Genomic DNA, 22,903 nt, shown 5'->3' with positions numbered 1-22,903 from the left:
TTCCCCTGTAGCCCACACCCCTGTCAAGATGCGAAATGTTTCCACCTTCCCGGAAAACACCGGCACGTGCCTTCCCAGTCAGCCCTTACTGTTTGCCTGCCACCTCCCCTCCCAGTAGGCGGCCACTGTTCTGATTTATTTTCATCAAAGACAAACTGGGCCTTTTCTAGAACATCAGATACATGGAATCAAATGGTCCCTGCTCTTGTCTCTGACGTTTTTCCCCGATATCACCTCTGTGGGGCTTAGCTGTGTGTTGCATCTTAGTGGTGGTTTTGTGCTTTGGGTTGCTGAGTGGTGTTCTGTTGTGTGAATATACTGTCGTTTGTTGAGCTGTTCTTCTGTTCGTGAATTTTGGGTTGTTTTCAGTTTCTGGCTATTGTGAACACTGCTGCTGTAAACATTCTTGTAGGAGCCTTTATGTGGATGTATGTTTTTGTTTCTCTTGTGTCATTACTTAGCCACGGAATTATGGAATCCTACATGCGTATTTAACTTTCTAAGAAACTGCCAGCCCTTTTCCTCAGTAGTTGTGTCTTTTTCCTCAGTAGTTCCTAGCCCCACCAGGAGCGCGTCAGTCTCCTGGTTCCTGCCTCCTCCGTGCCTTGGGTGTTCTCAGTCTGTGCAGATTTAGCCATTCTGGAGGGCGTGGCACTTGCTCTTGTACGTAGTGGCCATTATTTGTCTTCCTATGTAAAATGTCTGTTCCAGGCCGGGCGCGGTGGCTCAAGCCTGTAATCCCAGCACTTTGGGAGGCCGAGGCGGGCGGATCACAAGGTCAGGAGATCGAGACCATCCAGGCTAACACAGTGAAAACCCGTCTCTACTAAAAAATACAAAAAACTAGCCAGGCGAGGTGGCGGGCGCCTGTAGTCCCAGCTACTCGGGAGGCTGAGGCAGGAGAATGGCGTGAACCCGGGAGGCGGAGCTTGCAGTGAGCTGAGATCTGGCCACTGCACTCCAGCTTGGGTGACAGAGCGAGACTCCGTCTCAAAAAAAAAAAAAAAAAATGTCTGTTCCAGTATTTTGCCCTTCTTAAACATTGAGCTGTCTCTTTTATTGTTGAACTGTAGACCTGCTTTCTATAGTTTAGCTAGAAGTCTTGTTGGATGTATGCCATCCGTGGTTTGCCTATTCATTTTTAACAGGATATTGAATAGAAGTGTGTGTATGATTTAATTTTGATGAAATATGTTTTGTAACTTTTTGCTTAGTGCTTTTTGCATTCTAGGAAATCTTTGCCTACTTTGAGCTTGGCACAGATACTATCCTATGTTTTATTGTAGAAGCATTGTAGTTTTGCTTTTATGTCTGAATTTCTGATCTGTCTTGGTGTGAGGTAGGGATTGAAGGTTTCTTTTTCTTCAGAGATACTCAGTTTTCTCAGAACTATTTATTTAAAACATTTTCCTTTCCCCCTTAGATTGATTTCCCACCTTTGTTGAAGTCTAGTTGACCATGTAAGTGTAGGGCTAGTTTTGAACATTATTCTATTTATGTTTATATCGGTGTTTAATACTGTAGCTTTAAGGTAAGTCTTGAAATTCGTGTGAGTTCTGCTACTTGGGTCGTCTTTTGCAAGAATGGTTGGATCCTTCAAAGTCCTTTTGCATTTCCATGTGCATTTAAGAATCCTCTTGTTAGGCCAGGCGCAGTGGCTTACGCCTGTAATCCCAGCACTTTGGGAGGCCAAGGCGGGCAGATCACCTGAGTTCAAGAGTTTGAGACCAGCCTGGCCAACATGGTGAAACCCCATCTCTACTAAAAATACCAAAAATTAGCCGGGCATGGTGGTGGGCACCTGTAATCCCAGCTACTCAGGAGGATGAGACAGGAGAATCACTTGAACCCGGGAGGCAGAGGTTGCAGTGGGCAAGGACAGCGAAACTCTGTCTCAAAACAAACAACCAACAAGAATGTTCTTGCTAATTTCTTTTAAAAATAAGAAATTATTCTGGGATTTTGATAGGATTGTATTAAGAAAATCGACATCTTAACAATATTGAGTCTTCTAATCCATGGCCATGGTAAATTTTTTCACGTGTTTAGGTCTTTAATTTTTCTCAGCATTGTTTTGTGAGAGGTTTTGTATATTTGTGTTAAGATTATTCCTAAATTTAGAAATTATATTGTAAATAGCAGTTTTATAAATTGTATTTTCCATTTATTTGTTGCTATTATATAGGAATAAAATTAATATTCTATATTGACCTTGTGCCCTGTGATGCCACTAAATTTACTTATTCTAGCAGACTTGCCACAGTTTCCTTAGACTTTTCTATTTACATAACCACGTTACCTGCCAAACAAGATGACCTTTTCCTTTCCAGTATTTATGCCTTGTGCACCTTTTTCTTGCCTCATTACAGTGGCCTCATTGTGCCACTGGTGTAAGAGTGGCACCGAATAGGAGTGGTGAGAGTGAGAAATGCTCAGAGCCCCTGCCTTGTTCCTGATTTTAGGGGGAAAATCTTTACTCCATCAGCAGCATTTGATGTTAGCTTTAGATTTTTTATAGATGTCCTTTCTCAGCTGAGTGTGGTCCCTTCTGTTCCTGGTTTGCTGAGAGTTTGCATGCATGTTTTGCCATGTGCTGTATCTGCATCTACTTGAGATGGCCATATTTTTTTCTCCTTTCTTTAATGTGGTGAATGACATTGATTTTCAAGTGTTAGCTGAGCTTACATTACTGGGTGAATCTCTCTTGGCTATGCTGTATTATCCTTTCAATACATTGTTGAATTAGTTTGTTCCTATTTTCTCGTGGAGTTTTGTATCCACGTTCATGAAGGATATGGGGCTGTAATTTCTCTGTTCTTGGAGTGCCGTGTCTCACTTTGGCAGCAGCATTATGCTGGTCCTCCTCTATTTTCTGAAAGAGTGTGTGTACGGTTGGTATCATTTCTTATTTGTATCCTCTGTCGAGTTCATCCGTAAGCCACCTGCACCCGCCGTTTCCTTGTAGAAAGGTTTTTAATTATAAATTCAGATTTTCTACTTCTTCGTAGGTCTGTTTTGGTAGCTTGTGTTTGGGAAAAATTTGTCTGTTTCATCTACATTTTCTCTTGGCATTTAGTTCCTTGCAGGGCCTCGTTACCCGCTTAGTGTCTGTAGGATCTGTGGGAATGTCCCTTTCATTTCTGATAGTGGTAATTTATGCCTCTTTCTCTCTCAGCTTTCTGTTTCTTTTCTGCTTAGTCTGCTTGGGAAATTGATCAGTATTTTTTTTTTTTTTTTTTTGAAGTTTTCCAGGCTAACTTTGTGTTTAATTCTTCATTATTTGCCTGTTTTTCATTTCATAGATTTGTGTTTTTTCCTTCCACTTTGCATTTAAAATGCACTTCCTTTTTCTAGCTTCTTTTTTTTTTTTTTTTCTGAGACGGAGTCTTGCTCTGTCACCCAGGCTGGAGTACAGTGGCCGGATCTCAGCTCACTGCAAGCTCCGCCTCCCGGGTTCACGCCATTCTCCTGCCTCAGCCTCCCGAGTAGCTGGGACTACAGGCGCCCGCCACCTCGCCCGGCTAGTTTTTTGTATTTTTTAGTAGAGACGGGTTTTCACTGTGTTAGCCAGGATGGTCTTGATCTCCTGACCTCGTGATCCGCCCGTCTCGGCCTCCCAAAGTGCTGGGATTACAGGCTTGAGCCACTGCGCCCGGCCCCTTTTTCTAGCTTCTTAAGGTGGATGTATGAATCACTCATTTTAAGCCTTCTCTCCTAATATGAACATTTATAGTTATAAATTTCTTCCTTAGCCCTGCTTTAATTGCATTCTACACATTTTAATAAGTGATGTTTTTATTGTAATCTTCTCATTAGCACTGTTTGATGTTAATTTTATCTCATAAAAATTTCATTTTGGATGTATTCTTCAGTTCCAGGAATTTTTGTTTATTCTTTTGTGGAGTTTGCGATTTTTTGAGAGCCCTAATTGCTTTGTTTATTATGTCCAACCTTTCTTCTAAATCTTTGAATATATTGGCTGGGCACAGTGGCTCACGCCTGTAATCTCAGCACTTTGAGAGGCCAAGGCGGACAGATTACTTTAGGTGAGGAATTTGAGACCAGCGTAGCCAACATAGTGAAACCATCTCTACAAAAATACAAAAATTAGCTGGGCTTGGTGGCGTTCACCTGTAATCCCAGCTGCTCTGGAGGCTGAGGCAGGAGAATCACTTGGGAGACGGAGGTTGCAGTGAGCTGAGATTGCACCACTGCACTCTAGCCTGGGCAATAGAGGAGACTGTCTAAGTAAATAAATAAATCGTTGAATATATTTATTTCATTCTTTTAAAGTCTTTGTTACTTTCATTATCTGTGTTATCTGTTGGCCTGTTTCTGTTCACTTATTTTTCCTAGTTATGAGTTACATTTTTCTGCTTCATTCTCTCTAGTAATTTTTTTGTACGCTAGGTATTGTGGTGGCAATGTTGTTGAAAGTCTCAGTTCTGCCGGGCGCAGTGGCTCAAACCTGTAATCCCAGCACTTTGGGAGGCCGAGACGGGCGGATCACGAGGTCAGGAGATCGAGACCATCCTGGCTAACACGGTGAAACCCCGTCTCTACTAAAAATACAAAAAACTAGCCGGGCGAGGTGGTGGGCGCCTGTAGTTCCAGCTACTCGGGAGGCTGAGGCAGGAGAATGGCGGGAACCCGGGAGGCGGAGCTTGCAGTGAGCTGAGATCCGGCCACTGCACTCCAGCCTGGGGGACAGAGCCAGACTCCGTCTCAAAAAAAAAAAAAAAGAAAGTGTCAGTTCTGTTTTCCTCCCTTAAAGAGTAGTGTGGTTTGTTCTGGCAGGCAGTTAATTTGCTGTTGGTTAACTGGGGCCCATCTGAGGCTTGTTTTTAAGCTTTGTTAGGCCAGGTCCAGAGAACCCCTCACTCTGGGCTGTTGTACCCCAGTCCCCATGGCACAGCCATTGTGGAATCTCTGTTGAATCTGTTCACCCAAGGTGTCTCCAGTCTGGGTGTGGGAACATGTCTGTCTCCTGCCCCGTGTGGCCTGCAGAACCTCTTCGTCATGCTTCCCGGAGCTGTTCTCTGCCGGGCCTTGCGGATGTTCTCTGACACCCTCAGCCTTGTGTCCAGAGACTTCCTTGGATCGCTGTTGATGTTTTTAGAGCCCCTCCCCTGTGCAGCTCCATCCTGGCTGCCTCCTCATCCTGCAGGTTTCAACAGCTCAGCGGCTTGAGACCTTCCATCCCTGCCACCGCAGCTTCTGCAGACTGCAGGCCCCCTGCGGCTTCAGCGTCCCCACCTTCAGCCTGGGGGGCCCTCACGCACTGCTTGTGCGCAGGGGCCACCGTCCTGCACGGCGGTATCTGGGGTCTGAAGCCAGGAGCTTCGTATATTTTACCCAGTTTGTAGTTGTTGACAGTGGAGGTGAGGTCCAATTTCAGTTACTCTGTCACAAGTGGAAGCAGAAATCTCTTCTTTCCTTTATTGTTTTAAGAAATTCTTCCTTCCCATCTTCTACTTGGACATCGTGGTGGTTTTGTATTCTTTCTAATTTAGACGTCATTTCAAAAATGGTTTGTCCTCTCCTTCCTGATTCTTATTTTGCCTCTTTTTTCAAATATTTTCTTTATCTTTTCTTTCTTTTTTTTTTTTTTTTTTTTTTTTTTTTGAGACAGAGTCTCGCTCTGTCTCCCGGACTGGAGTGCAGTGGCCGGATCTCAGCTCACTGCAAGCTCCGCCTCCCGGGTTTACGCCATTCTCCTGCCTCAGCCTCCCGAGTAGCTGGGACTACAGGCGCCCGCCACCTCGCCCAGCTAGTTTTTGTATTTTTAGTAGAGACGGGGTTTCACCGTGTTAGCCAGGATGGTCTCGATCTCCTGACCTCGTGATCCACCCGTCTCGGCCTCCCAAAGTGCTGGGATTACAGGCTTGAGCCACCGCGCCCGGCCTTTTTTTTTTTGAGATGAAGTCTCGCTCTTGTCCCTCAGGCTGGAGTGCAATGGCGCAATCTTGGCTCACTGCAACTTCTGCCTCCCGGGTTCAAGGGATTCTCCCGCCTCAGCCTCCCAAGTAGCTGAGATTACAAGCGCCCGCCACCACGCCTGGCTAATTTTTGTATTTTAGTAGAGATGGAGTTTCACCATGTTGGCCAGACTGGTCTACTGGTCTTGAACTCCTGACCTCCGCCTGCCTTGGCCTCCCAAAGTGCTGGGATTACAGGTGTGAGCCACAGCACCCGGCCTCAAATATTTTATTAAATCTCATTGTTTCCCTGTCTTATTGGGTTGTAGTCTTCATCTGTGTTGTGTGTCTTCATCTGTGTTGTGTGTCTTCATCTGTGTTGTGTGTCTTCGTCTGTGTTTTGTGTCTTAGTCTGTGTTGTGTCTTTGTGTTGTGTGTCTTCGTCTATGTTGTGTCTTCGTCTGTGTTATGTGTGTCTTTGTGTCTTCACCTGTGTTGTGTCTTCATCTGTTTTGTGTCTTCGTCTGTGTTGTGTGTCTTCGTCTGTGTTGTGTGTCTTCATCTGTGTTGTGTGTCTTCATCTGTGTTGTGTGTCTTCGTCTGTGTTTTGTGTCTTAGTCTGTGTTGTGTCTTTGTGTTGTGTGTCTTCGTCTGTGTTGTGTCTTCGTCTGTGTTGTGTGTCTGTTGTGTGTCTTTGTGTCTTCACCTGTGTTGTGTCTTCATCTGTGTTGTGTCTTCATCTGTGTTGTGTGTCTTCGTCTGTGTTGTGTGTCTTCGTCTGTGTTGTGTGTCTTCATCTGTGTTGTGTGTCTTCATCTGTGTTTTGTGTCTTAGTCTGTGTTTTGTGTCTTTGTGTTGTGTGTCTTCGTCTGTGTTGTGTCTTCGTCTGTGTTATGTGTGTCTGTTGTGTGTCTTTGTGTCTTCACCTGTGTTGTGTCTTCATCTGTGTTGTGTCTTCATCTGTGTTTTGTGTCTTCGTCTGTGTTGTGTGTCTTCATCTGTGTGTGTGTGTCTTCGTCTGTGTTTTGTGTCTTAGTCTGTGTTGTGTCTTTGTGTTGTGTGTCTTCGTCTGTGTTGTGTCTTCGTCTGTGTTGTGTGTCTGTTGTGTGTCTTTGTGTCTTCACCTGTGTTGTGTCTTCATCTGTGTTGTGTCTTCATCTGTGTTGTGTGTCTTCGTCTGTGTTGTGTGTCTTCGTCTGTGTTGTGTGTCTTCATCTGTGTGTGTGTCTTCATCTGTGTTTTGTGTCTTAGTCTGTGTTTTGTGTCTTTGTGTTGTGTGTCTTCGTCTGTGTTGTGTCTTCGTCTGTGTTATGTGTGTCTGTTGTGTGTCTTTGTGTCTTCACCTGTGTTGTGTCTTCATCTGTGTTGTGTCTTCATCTGTGTTTTGTGTCTTCGTCTGTGTTGTGTGTCTTCATCTGTGTTGTGTGTCTTCATCTGTGTTGTGTCTTCGTCTGTGTTTTGTGTCTTAGTCTGTGTTGTGTCTTTGTGTTGTGTGTCTTCGTCTGTGTTGTGTCTTCGTCTGTGTTATGTGTGTCTGTTGTGTCTTTGTGTCTTCACCTGTGTTGTGTCTTCACCTGTGTTGTGTCTTCATCTGTGTTTTGTGTCTTCGTCTGTGTTGTGTGTCTTCATCTGTGTTGTGTGTCTTCATCTGTGTTGTGTGTCTTCGTCTGTGTTGTGTGTCTTCGTCTGTGTTTTGTGTCTTAGTCTGGGTTGTGTCTTTGTGTTGTGTGTCTTCGTCTGTGTTGTGTTTTCGTCTGTGTTATGTGTGTCTGTTGTGTGTCTTTGTGTCTTCACCTGTGTTGTGTCTTCATCTGTGTTGTGTGTCTTCATCTGTGTTGTGTGTCTTCGTCTGTGTTGTGTGTCTTCATCTGTGTTGTGTGTCTTCATCTGTGTTGTGTCTTCGTCTGTGTTATGTGTGTCTGTTGTGTGTCTTTGTGTCTTCACCTGTGTTGTGTCTTCACCTGTGTTGTGTCTTCATCTGTGTTGTGTCTTCATCTGTGTTTTGTGTCTTCGTCTGTGTTGTGTGTTTTCATCTGTGTTGTGTGTCTTCGTCTGTGTTGTGTGTCTTCACCTGTGTTGTGTGTGTGTCTTTGTGTTGTGTGTCTTGGTCTGTGTTACGTGTGTGTCTTTCTGGGATGTTTTAATTGGCAGTGGGGGTGTTACTCTCCTCTTTATTCTTTTTGATTTTCACTAGACACAAGCGTGAAACTTTTTCATGCTTTAAGCAGCCCCACTTTCCCTGTGTCTTTGTGAGGGTGCCGGGGCGTTGCTTTGCTGCTTCCGTAGCATTGGAGCTCCTCCTCTGTTGTTTTCACAGTGATTGAAAACACGAAGCTCTCCAGGAGTCTCCTTGTTGGAGGGGAGGCTACAGATGCGCAGGTGTGGTCGTCTGGCCAGTGTGGTCGAGGCAGGGATGGCTGCAGGGGTGGGCTGGAGACCTGGGGGGAACCCCTGCTTAGCTTAGTGTAGATGCTAATGTCGCCATGTAGGTGGAGATTGGGGCGTCCGAGTGCCTGTGTGTACACACGTGTGCCTCTGTGTTCTTCCAGCTGAGAGGGCCTGGAAGCAGTGACACCCACTAGCAATGAGCCCACCCATGCTCTGATCTGAGTGTTTTGTTTTTCGTTTGTGTAGACCCAGGCTGGAGTGCCGTGGTGTAGTCACGGTTCACTGCAGCCTCCAGCCTCCTAGGCTCAAGCGAGCCTCCCACCGCAGCTCCTCAGTAGCTGAAACAACAGGCACGTGCCGCCACGCCCAGGTAACTTAAAAAAAATGGTTTTAGGGATGGGGGTCTTGTCTTGCTGTGTTGCCCAGGCTGGCCTCAAGCGACTCACTTACCTGGGGGCCTCTCAGAGTGCCCATGAGATTCCAGATGGGGCTCAGCGTGCCTGGCCGGGTCTCAGTGTTGAATTCATTCACTGCTTTTCTGAGGCAGGGTCTCGCTCTGTCACCCAGGCCGGAGTGCAGTGGTGTGATCACGGCAGCCTCCACCTCCTGGGCTCAAGTGATCCTCCTGCCTCAGCCTCCCATGTAGCTGGGACCACAGACACTCACCACCAAGCCTGGTTCATTTGTACATTTTTTGTAGAGATGGGGTCTCACTTTATTGCCCAGGCTGGTCTCAAACTCTTGGGCTCAAGTGATGGTCCCTTCTTGGCCTCCCAAAATACTGGAATTACAGGCATGAGCCACCATGCCTGGCCAGTTTTTAATATTCTCCAATGAAAAAGACCCAGGGCACCCTGGAAAAGGGGCTGATTCCCGGGCCAGGGCAGGGAATGCAGGAGGAGCCTGGAGCGCCCTGCAGTGCCAGGAAGTCAGGACGTGGCCCCAGAATGAAAAGTCTGTTGATGGGGGCGCGTCAGGGGACCCAGCAGCCGACGGCAAGAGCTCCCCAGGGCCAAGGACGGACAGTGTGATTTACAAAACAAAGCAGTGTTGTGTTCTAGCTCAGAGTGCAGCCTCAATAGCCGTGACTTCATCCCAGTATAAACAAATGGCTGAATATATAAACAAATGGCTGAATATATAAACAAATGGCTGAATATATAGACGAGTGACTGAGAAGAGGCCACTGTGTGGTGCAGAACTTCCAGTAATTCCTCTCGCTGCCCCTCCCATCAGGGTGGTAAAGGGTGGTCCCCGCCCCTTCAGTGTGGCTGCGTGCAGCAGCTTCCTTCGAGAGCGCAGTGCGGGACGGGAAATACGAGAGTATCTTTGCATGGGGAGACCTGACAGTCACAACCTCAGCCAGGAGGTCTGGCGGCACCTCCCGCGATGAGCGGCGCTGACAGGATGGGCCTTGGGCACGGGGCGACGAGAGGGATGTTTCCCTCTGTGCTCTTCCTCCCCACACCCACAGCCCAGCCTCATCATGAGGAGAGCAGCACGTGGATCCAGTCAGGTGTGGACCTTGCTGCGTCAATATGGATTCGTTCATTGTTAACGAACAGGCCATCCTAGTGTAAGGGTTAGCAAAAGGAAGGGTGAGTGTGGGGCCGTGGGGATTCTGTGTTTGCAGCTTCTTTGTAAATCTAACACTTTTCTAAAAACTAAAAGCTTATTAAAGGTAAAATAACTTCCGACACAGACACATGGCTTGTGCCCCCTGCCCCATCCCGCCTTGGCTCCGACTGCTCCCCGCTGCGCGGTGCCTCTGCCCCGCTCCTGTGCTCTCTGTTCCTGGCCCATCCCGCCTTGGTTCCGACTGCTCCCCGCTGCGCGGTGCCTCTGCCCCGCTCCTTTGCTCTCTGTTCCTGGCCCTGGCTGTGCCCGGAAGGTGCCTTTGCTCTTCCTTTTCTGGGGTGGCGGGGTCAGGCCACACCGGCACCTGTCACTGGCCTGTGGGCCTCTGTGGCAGCTCCCCGTGGAGTCTGCAGGGCCTGCTCCGAGTCTGCTCCTCTTCCCAGTGTGCTGTCTGTAGCTCAGTGTCTGTGGGTTCCGGCTGCCCCTCCCCCTCCCCCCGCCACACCCCCTAATTTTTGATCAATAGGAATACCTGCTCCCTGCACGTGTCCCCCAGTGAACAAACACAGAAGAATGTGGACGTTCCTCCGCATGCCAGCCCAGCCCTCTCAGGACAGTGGCACAAGCCAGAGAGCTACCATGTGCTGACCAGACCCACTGGGCACATTTGATGTGCTCTGCCCACCCTACCCGGCACCTTGTCCTGTTTCCCTTCCCCCATGCCACCCTCACCACTGCCTTGCCTCGTTGTCTGGCTTCTTGTGCCTAAAGCTTCCACCATCCCCAGCTTCCCTTGTGTTGTGCCCTCCAGGCCCCAGCAGCTCATTCTCCCTCTCCTGGGCGTCTGCATGGCCTCCTCTGTCCAGGTCATGCCTCCCGAGAGTGGGCAGGTCTGCATCGTGCACCTTCTGGTCCCAGCCCTGCTACTCACAGGGGCCTCCCCACGCCCGGAGCCCGCTCTTCCTGTGGCTCCCTTTGCTGCTTGGGTGATCTGCCAGCACCTGTGTCCCTGCTGTTGGTGGAACCCCTGAGGGCAGACTGGCAGCCATGAGCACAGTGCCTGAGTGTGTGTGGCACCACAGGGCTGTGGGATGGCCTTGTTGGGGCAGAGGAAGGCCCATGGGCCCGTGGACATCCTGAGCCTCACCGGGCTGTTCGTTCTGTAGAGACGAGTTCCGCACTGCTCAGAGCGTGGCTTAGGGACTGGCCTAGTGGGGAAAATGAAACTGCAGCCTGTTGGGCCTGTTGGTGCTGCTGCTCCTGCTTAGGGAGGGGGGGGCTGGCCTGGGGCCATCCTCCTCCGCTGTGGCTCCTGGAGAGTGTCTGTGCTGGCCGTCTCCCCGTGCGCCCAGGCTGTGTGTGTGCATGCAGTCGAGACACCACAGCTCCCATGGTGGCTGGTGTTGATAGGGGTGTGCCCTGGCTGCTTTCCTGATGGCTCTGTGCTCCCGGCAGCAGCTGGTGCCGCGGGCTGTGTCCTGACTCCTGCAGGGCTTCACACCGACAGAGGTGCTGGGACAGCTTCTGAGGGGCAGTGGCTGGAGATGCTGGGGTCTCTTGATTGGCAGGAAGCACAGGAAGTACGGCTCCCATGTGGGTGGGTGGGGCTCCTGATGAGCCCGTGTTGTCAGGGGGCTGTCACTGCCACTGGGGTCCACACTGACTCAGGACGAGGAGACAACATTGTCCTCTCACGTGTTTGCGTTTTTGGGACGTGGCAGTCTTCTGTGTGCAGACCAGCCAGAAGAAAGGCCAGGGCCATGCCCCTCCATGTGCTTCCATGGGGAGCTGCTCTGGGCATTTCTGTTGGGCTGGGTGCCCTGTGGCCCTGGCTGGCCGCAGCCTCAGCCCAGCACCGTCCAGGCACCCCAGAAGCTGGTTGGCCCCTTCTCTCTCCAGGGCCATCCAGCGGGAGAGCCACTTTGAGTGCCTCCTGCTGTGTACACACCGCAGGGCAGGGCGGCCCATCTTGTCTGTCTGTCCCCAGCCCGAGCAGTGACTGGGCTGGGCCGGGCCGGACAAGGGTGAGGGGGTGCCATCAACCTGGAGCTCATTAGCAGAGCTGCTGCCTGTGTTCAGAAGGGCTTTCCTGGGGGCTTGGCAGCAGAGGACCTTGAGGTGGACCCCAGGACCTCTCTGATGGGTCCTTCTTGCAGGCCGAGGGCGGCCCTGTCCCTTCCCTTCTGGTCCCACCCCCACCGCCTTTTCTGACAGCCATGCCACTTTGGAAAGGCCGATTCAGATGCTCCCTTATTTAACCAGCCTTGGCCGGCCCTGGTCTCTGGAAAGGGAGCAGCTGTTTGTCTCTGCCAGGCGTCCCATTGGTCAGGGAGTGAGGGTGGAGGGTGGAGAGAGGCTGCAGGGCCCGGCAGCAGGCACTTGTGAGTGCTGGCCAGCCGGCACCCCGCCCCACGTCCCCTCCTCACCTCCCCATCCCACCTCCCCTCCTCAACTCCCCATCCCACCTCCCCTCCTCAACTCCCCATCCCACCTCCCCATCGCCCACATCATGCTGGGACACCACTGCAGTCTCCCTGAAGACCAAGCCCTGCCCAGCCAGTCCCCGCAAACCGGACTCTGCTGCAAAATGGTGCTTCAGGCCGTCAGCAAAATGCTCAGGTAACACCTGCCGGCCTGGCCAGGGGAGGGCTGTGTAGGACATCTGTCTGTCTGTCCTGTTCTTATCCCTAGGACGTCAGGTTGGGGAGGCAGTGGACTGTGTCCATGGCTGCCCTTCCCGTGTGGCCAGCGGCTGTGCAGCGAGCTGTGCTGGGCAACCGGCATGCTGTCCAGGGCAGAGGCAGCTGTGCAGTCCCGGGCCAGCTTGGCAGGTTTGCTCTGGAGCCCTGCCGAGTCGAGCTTTGCTTAGCCGCCTGCACTTCCTGTTGCTCTGTGGGAGAGGAGCAGGGCTCGGTGTCCTCGGCCTTCGGGGCTGACCCACCTTGCCAGCACAGGAGCCTACCGCCTCCGCCCGCAGCCGGCAGGGTATGGTGCCTCTGCCACCAGCAGGTGTGCCTGTCTTTGTCCTGGCCCTCGGCTGTGCCCTGGGCAGGGGCTTCAGCCACTCAGGCAGAGGTGACCTGGAGCCTGTCCTTGTGTGGCCTTGTCCAGAGAAGTGGCATGGGGCTCCTGGGCGCCTGGTTTTGTGCTGGCTGCCATAGGGATGTTGCCGGAAAATCCATTTTTGACACTTTTCTTACCTGTATTTTCTCTGACCTGCTGCAGGGGTGCCTTCCTGCCCACACCACTCAGCTGGGTGCGTGCACAGGCGTGTGTGGCAATGTGCGCCCATGTGTGGGAGTGTGCACCCGTGTGTGGGGGGGTATGCACCTATCTGTGTGTGGGCATGAGGGACCAGGGGAGTGGGGCAGGCACAGCCAGCTGCAACAGTGGGCGCATCCTCCCTGGTAGGGTTGCCTGGTAGGGGTGTGAGGCGAGCGTGGCCTGCTGGACGTGCCCTTCAGGGGTGGGGGCTGCGGCACGCATCTGCATCTCCGTGCCTCTGCCTGTCCCTGGGCACCCGGCTCCATCTTTCTCTTCATGGGTTCCTTCCCTGTCTCCTGATCACCTGTGCGTTCAACACGGAGGACTCCACAAGTAGACACAGGGGTGCCTGCCGGGGACCCTGCCAAAGATGTCCTATCTTAACGTGAAACTGGGAGGTTTTGGAAATGTGTGGGCAGGTTGGCAGAACTCGTTGAGTTCAAATCAGCAACGGTGTCTGACATCAATAGTGTGAGGGGACTGGCATGTGTGCGTGTGTGTGTGCCAGTGTGTTTGTGTGTGTCTGAGGCCAAATGCTGAAAGCAGCTCCACAGAAAACACAGAGGCAGGCCTGGAGCCCAGCCAGGCCCTAAGGAAGACGGGTGGAGTCCTTTCCCTGGGGCTCAGGAAGGGTTCAAGGGAAGCGATGCGGAAGCCGCTCTGGCTGGGAGCTGGACACGTGGAGGGGCCGAGGCGCAGGAGAGCATGGCAGCCGCGTGGGGCTGAGGTTCTAGGACAGCAGCAGCACCTGCCTGTGCATTCCTTGTGCCATCTGGGCTTTTTCCTTCTCAGTGGGTCTCTCTGCAGAGGGCACAGTAGGCTGGTGAAAGCTCGCTTTGTCTGGGGCTGCTGACCTGTTTGGGGGGTCAGACAGTTAAACTCAGAAGAGAAGAAGTCACACTCCACAGCTTCCGGCTGGCCGAAGCCTGTGGGAAGGGCAGGCTGTGCTGAGAGATGGACAGGGGCTCCGGGGGCCTTCCCACCCCTCGGCCTGAGGCCCTGTGACGGAAGTGGGGTTAGCCCCCAGGGAGAACTTGGGTTAGAACACTGTATTAGAAATGCTGTTCTCAGGCCCCACCCAACATCCAGAAGGCCACATCAGAAATGTAGGGGTGGGGGTGGTGCCAAGCACCCCAGCATGTGATGCCGTCCCCTGCATGTTGGGGTGACAGGAGGCGCCCGTGGCTTGCACCCTGGGCAGCAAGGTGTGCTGAGCCGTGGGTGGCTGCTGGGGGCTCTGCTTGGCCGGGTCTTGGGGAAAGGGGTCACTGGGAGCCTTGACTTTCAGGCTCTGGGCGGACCAACCAGCACTGACACTCACCACAACCAAGGAGCGTGAGGGGCCTGGTGCAGAAGGCTGAGTGGGGTCCAAGCACCACGCCCTCCTCGGAGGCGGTGCCTGCGGGCCTCTCTCTCCTGCACCCCACACACTACCTGGTCACCATATTTTTCCAGGCCTGGGCTTGGGGACTTGCATTTCTGGGCTCCTGGTGCCTGCCCCGCCGCTTGGCATTGACCTGTGGTGGGAAGTGCCAGACGAGGGCCACCTGCTGCTGCCGCCCACCCACCTCAGGGTCTGCAGGCTTCTCTTGACTTCCATAGCAAGTGCGCTCTGGGTGAGTGGCGGTCTCTGAGCCTGGGAGCACCCTGTTCCTGTGGGCCGTGGGGCCTGGCCAGGGTCCCGTCCCTGTGATAATGAAGTTGATGCTCGTGGCACAGGCGCGGGGCACTTGGTTGTGCTGTCCTCCTCCCTCAGGGTGGACGAGGAGTGGGCAGCTCCCAGCCCACTCTCCAGTTCCCTCTACCTGTGAAGCAGTGTGCACCTGCTGTTGGCAGAGTGAGGCCCCTGTGTGGTGACTGTGTGGCTGTCTGCGTTCTCCACAGGAGCTCAGCGGCACTGGTGTCTCCCTGTGCCCCTTCCCCTGCCCACCAAATTCGTGTCCAGCAGGGATTGCCTCTCTTCCCAGTAGGGATCGGTTATGTGCTAGGTGACAAGGAGGCCGACTGGCACAGCGTCATGGGTACCACTGGCGAGAATGGGGAGGGTGGCATTTGACAGGCTCTTAAAGGACCAGGAGAAGTTTGCCAGGCCTGCTGTAAGATGGGCAAGTTGGCAGAGCAGCAGCTGGTGCCCACAAGCAGGGTGCAGACCCCTGTGGCGGGCAGGACAGGGCATCTGGAGCAGGGAGGAGGGTGAGTCTGGTGAGTGTGTGGGAGGCAGGAGGGAGGTGGTTCTCTCCGGCCCAGCCCCTCCCAAGTGCATGGTGCCTGCCATGTGGAACCCAGACTCAGAGCCCACCTGTTGGACTGGGAACAGTGTGAGGGACTTTGTTTTGGTGGTTGTGCATGCACCATCTGCCTTTCTGCTTCTTCCAAGTGGTCATAGCAGCCCTGTGGGTGGGCTGAGGTCCAGTGTCCACTCCCTGGTCCTTTCAGTGCCATCTCTGTCCTGCCTATGGCCGGGGCCTGCTCCCTTAGTCCTCCCTCCACATCCAAGGACTTGGTCTTTCTGTGCCCCCAGGCTCCTGGGAGCAGGGTGCAGGGCCTTGGTACTTCCCTGGGTGAGGGGCAGCTGGGCCACTTGGCCACTGAGGCCGTGACTGGGCAGACCCCTGGGCCTGGACGGCACAGAGCCTATTTCAGAGCCTGTGAGCCTGCAGGGGAGCGCAGCAGAGTTCTGTTTTCTCCACTGGGCAAAGCCAAGAATGACTAAGGACGAGGAGGGTGCTGCAGGGGTGTCCTGTGCTCTGAGGCCTCCTCAGCAGCTGCTGCTGGCTTGGACCAAGCAGTGGGTGCCCCAGGGTGACAGCTTCCTGCCTGGGCCTGGGCCTGGGCCTTCGCTGAGAGCCTGCTCTTCTGGGAAGGAGAGCACTTGAGGTCAGGGAGACGTGGGTGCTGCCAGGCGTTTGGGGCTCTCCCGTGGAAGTCCCTCTGTTGGTGCACGCATAGCCCTTCCTGGAGCAGAGGCCGTGTCCTGCGCATCCCCTTGGTCCTACTACCTTTGGGTCAGTGCCTGTCCTCCTGCCCCATTGGAATGAGTGACCGGGTCCAGAGAAGGTGGGCTCGCAGGAGGCTTGTCTCACAGTGCACCAAGCTCCAGAGCCTGGCCAGCCCTGGGTGCTGGGGACAGGGTGAAACTGGGGGAGCAGCTTGGGGAGGCCCAACCTGGAGGGCCTGGTGCACACTTTTCTTCTGTGTTCTAAGAGAGCAGGTGCGGACAGGAGGAGGCAGGGAGGCTGAGGCGCCAGTGCTGGAGTGGTGGCCGCTCACCACCTCCTGACCACAGCCAGAGCCTGGGAGGGGGAAGCCAGGTCTCCAGGCTCCGCCCCTGCCCAGCCCTCTCTGAGGACCAGAGATGGAAGGTAGCCCCGGCCCGGAAGGCTGGCGAGAGGGCAGGAACTGTCATTAGAGCAGCGCCCCTGAGCGGGCCCTGGGGCCCACCCTGAGAGTGAGTGAGCTGACAGCTGCTCTTGCTGGCAGCCCTGCATGACCGCCAGGTAACCACCACCAGGAGCTTACCAGTTGACACAGCTCCTAAGACACAGAGCAGGGAGATGGCTTGTAGCCCGCTTGGCAGCCTGGGCCCTCACTGCAACCCACCCTTCCAAATGGGAAGGCCAAGCCCAGGCTGTAGCTGCCTGGGTGGGGTGTGGTCTGCCGTGAGAGCTCAAGGCAGGGAGGTGCAGGCCTGCCTCCTGGTCAGGGCCAGGCCCAGCGTCATGGGGAGAGCCTTCCCTATGGTGGACACGCTGGGCATGGCCTGGCAGAGGCTGGTGTGGAGTCTGGGTGCCTCGCTGTGCTGGGGCGAGGGGCTGTAGGTTACATGGAAGCTCAGGTCCCTTTCTGTCCCACCCCTGTACCATGGGGACCCCGAGTGCCTACGCTGCATGTGGCCCATCCACACCTACACCTCCTCTTCCTCAGACCCCACGCCCTGTGCTCTGGAGGGATGGCGGAGTGGGAGCGCCGGGCCCATGGGCCCTGCCCCTGCCCCTGCCTGGCTGTGGCCGCTCCCAGCACTGCCCCCAGAGGCCTGCGCTGGTCGCCTTTTAAGGCGAAGATCTGCTGTGAGAAGCTGAAAGGGAAACATTTCCCTGGCAGTCAGGGAGCATTTTTCTGTTTCTCTTTCTCTTAAATAAACCATTAGCAGCTTTTCAAAACAAGAAAGGAAAAAAATAAGGACAAGGTCAGGTTGCTGCAAAGACCTTTGTCCCCCATCCCCATCGCCCTGTGGCCTCCCCAGGCCTGGTGGACAACAGGGACACTGGAGCTGCAGGCCAGGCTGCCGCCTGATGCCAGGGCCCCGTGCTCTTAGGCCAGCCAGGAAGGCAGGTGCCCTTCACAAGGCCTGTGGTATGTTTTCACCAGGGCCACCAGGGGCAGGGGCGGGGGCGGGGCCGGGGGCCGGGGGCCGGGGGCAGAGGCCGGCCGTGGCCACCTCAGAAGAAGCCAGGAGTGCGAGAGTTTGCTTTGCCTTTCCCTCCGAGAGCACTGGAAACCCGGAAGGTGGGCGATGGGGGCCCTGATCCTCGGCCCCTCCCTGGTTGGAGGAGGTGGTGAGGGGTGAAGATGCCCTCTGTGCAGGGGCCCGTGGTGGCACGTGGAAGCGCCCACCCTTCTTCCCAGGAGGCGCCATGCAGGGCAGCTCCACGGGCTCCTCTGCGGAGCAGCCTCACTGTTGATGTCCCGTGGGTGTCCTTTGAGCCTGGCAGGGAGGCAGGGTTGCCCCGATGGGCTCGGGCAGCTGCCTCTACACCTGCACTGGCCAAAAGTGACCCTGTGGGCAGGCCCTGGGTCTGATGGGCATGCAGTGACCACACCATGTCACCTCTCTTGGCAGGAAGTCCAAAGCCAAGCCCAATGGCAAGAAGCCTGCTGCAGAGGAGAGGAAGGCCTACCTGGAGCCTGAGCACACCAAGGCCAGGATCACCGACTTCCAGTTCAAGGAGCTGGTGGTGCTGCCCCGCGAGATTGACCTTAACGAGTGGCTGGCCAGCAACAGTGCGCAGGGGCCTGGGGGGTCCCCCTTCCCTCCTCCCCGCTCCTCCTCGAAGCCCCTCCTCAAGGAGGACCCCCGCAGCTGTGCTCGGCAGCCCCCTGCTGTGAGGGGGGAGAGTGGCCGTGGATAGGTGGAGCTCACCCAGCCGAGCTCCTGCACCTGTTGCTGGAAGCAGGGTGGACGGGGTGGCTCGGCTCTGGGGTTTTTCACATCTGGCTCCTTCTCTTCCAGCCACGACATTTTTCCACCACATCAACCTGCAGTATAGCACCATCTCGGAGTTCTGCACAGGAGAGACGTGTCAGACGATGGCCGTGTGCAACACGTGAGTGCTGCCTGGCTACAGCCCGCTCCCTCTTGGGAGACTCGATGGGCTCTGAGCCCCCGCTGCCCCAGGCTTCTGTCCTCTCAGACTCTGGGCTCACCGGGAGACCCTGAGAAACCTTGGCACAGGCCTTCCACAGCATTCGCCTTCCTGTGGAAAGGGCCATAGACTGGGCCAGTGGCCCAGCCACCCGGGTCCCCAGTGGGGCCCAGAAGGTGCAGGAGCTGATGGGAGTTGACGGGCTGTGTTTCTAGGGACAGAGACGTTCCCAAAGGGAATGCCCTAAGATTGCAAAGAGCCCTTCTCCACCGGCTACCGTGACAGCTCTGGGTGGGACAGTGAGGGCTGGGTTGGGCAGGCCACAGCTCCTTGCTCGGCCAGTCATTTCGTGGGAGCTCAGGTGCCTTCTCTGTGACCCTCCAACATGCCCAGGGCTGGTAGCTCTCTCCTGGAAGCACTGCGCCCTGATTTCCACAGTAAGTGTGTATCCCTTAGTGGCCCTGAGCACGCCACTTGCGTAGCACGGAGAGGAGCACTGCCAGGCCTGGGTTGCTGGAGGCAGCCTTGGAGGTTGCAGGCAGGAGGAGGCTGAGTCTGCTGGGCTTAGCCTGGAATGTGTGCGGCTGAGGAGGGCGGAAGCTTTTCCCTGATGTCCCGTTATTGTCAATACACACAGGTCAGGGACAGAACGTGTGTTGTGCGTGCGTCCTGAAAGTCATCTGGCCACAGACGTGGCTTTCCTGGCTCTGACACAGGGAGACATGGTCCCCAGACAAAGCTGAGTTCTGCCTTCAAGAAGCCATGGGGAGCTTCTGCACAGGCAGGTGGCAGGTGTCCTCTTGGATTTAGTCCTGCTGGGCCCCGCCCTCATGGCCCTGATGGGTCACAGCTGGGTTTGGTTATGGGTGACACGGGGGCAGATGCAGACAACAGCTGGCTCCACTCTCTTAATTCCCCAGAAAGATGAGGTGTCACAGCCAGGCATGGCCCAGGAAGATGGGGACAGTGCTTACGGCCTTGAGAGGAGCAAGCTCAGTGTGAGACGGCAGTGGCCTCTGTGGATCAGGCATGGAGACGGGTCCTGAGGGTGGCAGGGCAGCGCCTGAGAGCTACACAAGAGCCTCGTGTCTGCTGTGGCTCTGGAGCCACTTGTGGCCAAGCGCTGGCTCAGCAGCTCTGCTCCTGGGCAGGTGGGGCCTGGCACCCTTTCCAGCGGCTCTGCTCCTGTGTATTCTGTGGTGCTGGGTTTGTTTGGAAAGGGGGTCCTTGGAGGAGCATAGGATGTGGTGTTGGGCAGACCTGCGTCCCATTGGAGGGCCTAGGCCACCTAGATGTGCTCTCAATCCTTCTCGTCTGCAGCCGGCATCACGGTGGTGGTAGATGTGTGTGAACCAGATGTGCCTCTCGGTCCTTCTCATCTGGAGCCGGCGTCACGGTGGTGATAGATGTGTAGATGTGTGTGAATTAATTTCATGTAATGCCTTCCCAGGAATCCTTTCAAACCAAGGGACAGAAATCCACTCAAACTAAGAGAAACACAGAGGCTTCTCAGAGGGCCTCAGGGCCACTTGCCACCAAAAGACCAGCAAGTCTGCCTGGGTTGTGTGAGGGCCCTGGGGTTGAGGCGTGTGTCCTCCCTGTTGGGGCCTGTAGGGCAGTCCCAGAAAGTCTGATGTCTGACTCCTAGGGAGAGGAGAAAGGGGGCAGGGCCAGAAACACATTGTGGCCGTAATGGCTGAGAACACAAAGACACAAACCTGCAGACTTAAGAAGCTGAGCAAACCCCAAATAAGGCTCACAGACACGTGCAGATGCACGCAATCAAACGCTGAGAACTGGGGGCGAAGAAAAAACCCTTGGCAGCCGTTGTCTGTCAGCAGCCAGACAGCGGTGGTCCGGTACTGACAAGAGATGCCGCAGTGAATGACCGTGGCACTTGTTAGAAACCTGGGACACCGGAAGGAAGAGGGAAGCCCCACACATCTTACAGTGCTGGGAGAAAAGAAAGGTCACCCCAGAATTCCACATCCAGCCAGTGTCCAGAGTCACTCAAAACCAAGAGCCCTCACAGCCAGCAGACCTGCTCCAGGGGCTCCCTGCAGTGTTCTCCTGACAGGAGGGCCTCCTCCCGCTGAGTATTTGTGGAGACGCCAGTGATGGTGCAAGAAGACAAGAGCAGTGTCTGACAGCGCCCTTGCAGCGCCATTCCCGGGCAGCTGTGGCAGCGGCGGGGCGTGTGGTGGCGGTGTGACTGTGGGCAGGAGAGCTGCTATGCTCCAGTGGAAGCGCACGTGTGGGTGCCATGGAGAGTACGAGGGGTTAAGGTGCGTGTTACAGCCCTTTGAGCAGGCCTTGCAGAGCTTGTGTGAAGAGACACAGTCGGAATCAGAATAGGTAAATTTAAATGAAATATAAAAACAGTTCAATGGCCCAAAAGAAAGTGGGAAAGAAGAAATACCATAAGGAATGAGAAACAGAGGCAATGAACAGCAAATAATGGAAAACCTAAATGCTAACAGAACAACAGACGGGACTGGCGTAAACACACCAGTCACAGGGCAGCTTATAAGAATAGATTTTTAGGCCGGGCACGGTGGCTCAAGCCTGTAATCCCAGCACTTTGGGAGGCCGAGACGGGCGGATCACGAGGTCAGGAGATCGAGACCATCCTGGCTAACACGGTGAAACCCCATCTCTACTAAAAAATACAAAAACCTAGCCGGGCGAGGTGGTGGGCGCCTGTAGTCCCAGCTACTCGGGAGGCTGAGGCAGGAGAATGGCGTAAACCCGGGAGGCGGAGCTTGCAGTGAGCTGAGATCCGGCCACTGCACTCCAGTCCGGGCAACAGAGCGAGACTCCACCTCAAAAAAAAAAAAAAAAAAAATAGGACAGAAAACGTGCTGAGAAAACACGCTCAGAGGGAAGCGGAAGTGGCCGTGTCAGTGCCAAAGGAGACTCCGAGCAAGGAAATGACCAGGAACAAAAAGGTTGTCTATTTAGAAAAGGAGCAGCTCCTGAAGAAGAAATCCTGCCCGAAATGTGTGTGTACCAGACAACAGGGCTGTCCGCACAAAGCAAACGGACAGACTGAACTGCACGGAGACATGATAACCGGGCGTTGCAGCCCTCATCTCAGTGATGGAGCCTCACAGACAGTCAGCGAGAGCATGGAGCCCGATGACCCACCAGTCGGCTGTGTTGAAATGACACACACAGACACTGCAGCCTCAACAGCAGAACACCCCTCTTTTCAGCTTCACAAAGATTAGCCACCAAATTGGAGCATACCTGTCACAAAAGAGCCCTGAACAAATTTTAAAAAATCAAAACTATACGAAGTTTTCTGACTATGGTGGAGTTAAACTGGAAATGAGTAACAGAGAACAGGAAAGTCTCCAAACACTTGCAGACTGACACATTCTGAGTAATCCATGGGTCCGAGAGGATGCTTCAAGAAAAAAACTGTAACAGACCGCACAGGAAGACACAGCGCATCAGAACTGGTGAGACATGACTCGGGCAGTGCTTAGAGGGGGTTTAGAGGGTTAAATGCTTTCTTAGAAAAAGAAGATGACTTTCAATCATCTGAAGTTTCCAACTTAAACTAGAAAAAGAGCAAAATAAATCAAAATCAAGCAGAAGAAAGTAAATAAGAACAGAAAGCAGTGAAATTGATTTTTAAAACAATAGGGGAAATGAGTGAAATCAAAATGTGATGACTTGGAAGGATAATAAAATTGGTAAACCTGTAGTAAGTACAAAGATAAGAGAGAAGATGCAATGATCAGTAAAAAGGAGTGAATGTCACTAAACCCTGTGGATGTGAAGAGGAGTATCACTGTAGACCCAGTGCATGTTAAAAGGATAATAAGTAAGTATTGCAAAAATAACCTCTGTGCACATTAATTCTATGGCTTGGGTTAAATGGACCAACTCTTTGGAAAGCACAGTACACCAAAACTCGCCTAAGATAGGCAGTGCCATAAGGTAAGAAGAAAGAATAAAAGGCATCCAAATTGGAAAAGAAATAAAACAATAGGCCCCCTTATCTACAGTTTCAGTTACCCATGGTCAACTATGGTCTGAAAATAGTAAGTGGAAAGTTCCCGAAATAAACAATAAGGTTTAAACTGCACACTGTTCTGAGCATTGTGATGCGGTCTCCACTGTCCTGCCCCAGGTGTGCGTCCTCCTCCCTCGGCCCAGCTGTGCCTTGGCCCCCATGAGCGATCCACTGCTGCAGTGCCAGGGTGCTCATGCTCAGGTCGCCTCTCTGTGACCTGAGGTGGCACAAAGCACAAGAGCATGGTGCTGGCAATTCAGATATGCCAAAGAGAAGACAGAAAGTGCTTCCTTGACCTAAAGATGAAAAGGTGAAAGTTCTTGAGTAGAAAGAAAAAGATTGTGTGTGAAGTTGCTAAGATCTAAGGT

At 53.6% G+C, this 22,903-nt stretch overlaps 1 protein-coding gene and 1 long non-coding RNA gene across 3 annotated transcripts in view; both read left to right on the top strand.

Annotated features, from left to right (window-relative positions):
- Positions 1–22,903, top strand: part of MOB2 (MOB kinase activator 2) — a 68,763-nt gene that overhangs the window by 39,594 nt on the left and 6,266 nt on the right. The window contains exons 1-3 of one of the 2 annotated variants that reach the window (XM_033206463.1): positions 12,377–12,503; positions 17,989–18,149; positions 18,379–18,472. In XM_033206463.1, the coding sequence (XP_033062354.1) occupies positions 12,394–12,503; positions 17,989–18,149; positions 18,379–18,472 (365 nt within the window). In that variant the 5' untranslated portion in view covers positions 12,377–12,393. Of the gene's footprint in view, positions 1–12,376; positions 12,504–17,988; positions 18,150–18,378; positions 18,473–22,903 lie in introns of those variants that run through there. The other variant, XM_033206464.1, reaches the window with a different exon arrangement.
- On the top strand, positions 18,479–21,015 carry LOC117080964. Its single transcript, XR_004436027.1, has 2 exons — positions 18,479–19,296; positions 19,436–21,015. It is a non-coding gene; the product is annotated as an uncharacterized LOC117080964 (long non-coding RNA).

The sequence above is a fragment of the Trachypithecus francoisi genome, unplaced genomic scaffold, assembly GCF_009764315.1.
Source record: "Trachypithecus francoisi isolate TF-2019V2 unplaced genomic scaffold, Tfra_2.0 Lachesis_group8, whole genome shotgun sequence".
NCBI lineage: Eukaryota > Metazoa > Chordata > Mammalia > Primates > Cercopithecidae > Trachypithecus > Trachypithecus francoisi.
The sequence above is the reverse complement of the archived record's forward strand: the minus strand, read 5'-3'. Positions and strand labels throughout refer to the sequence as shown.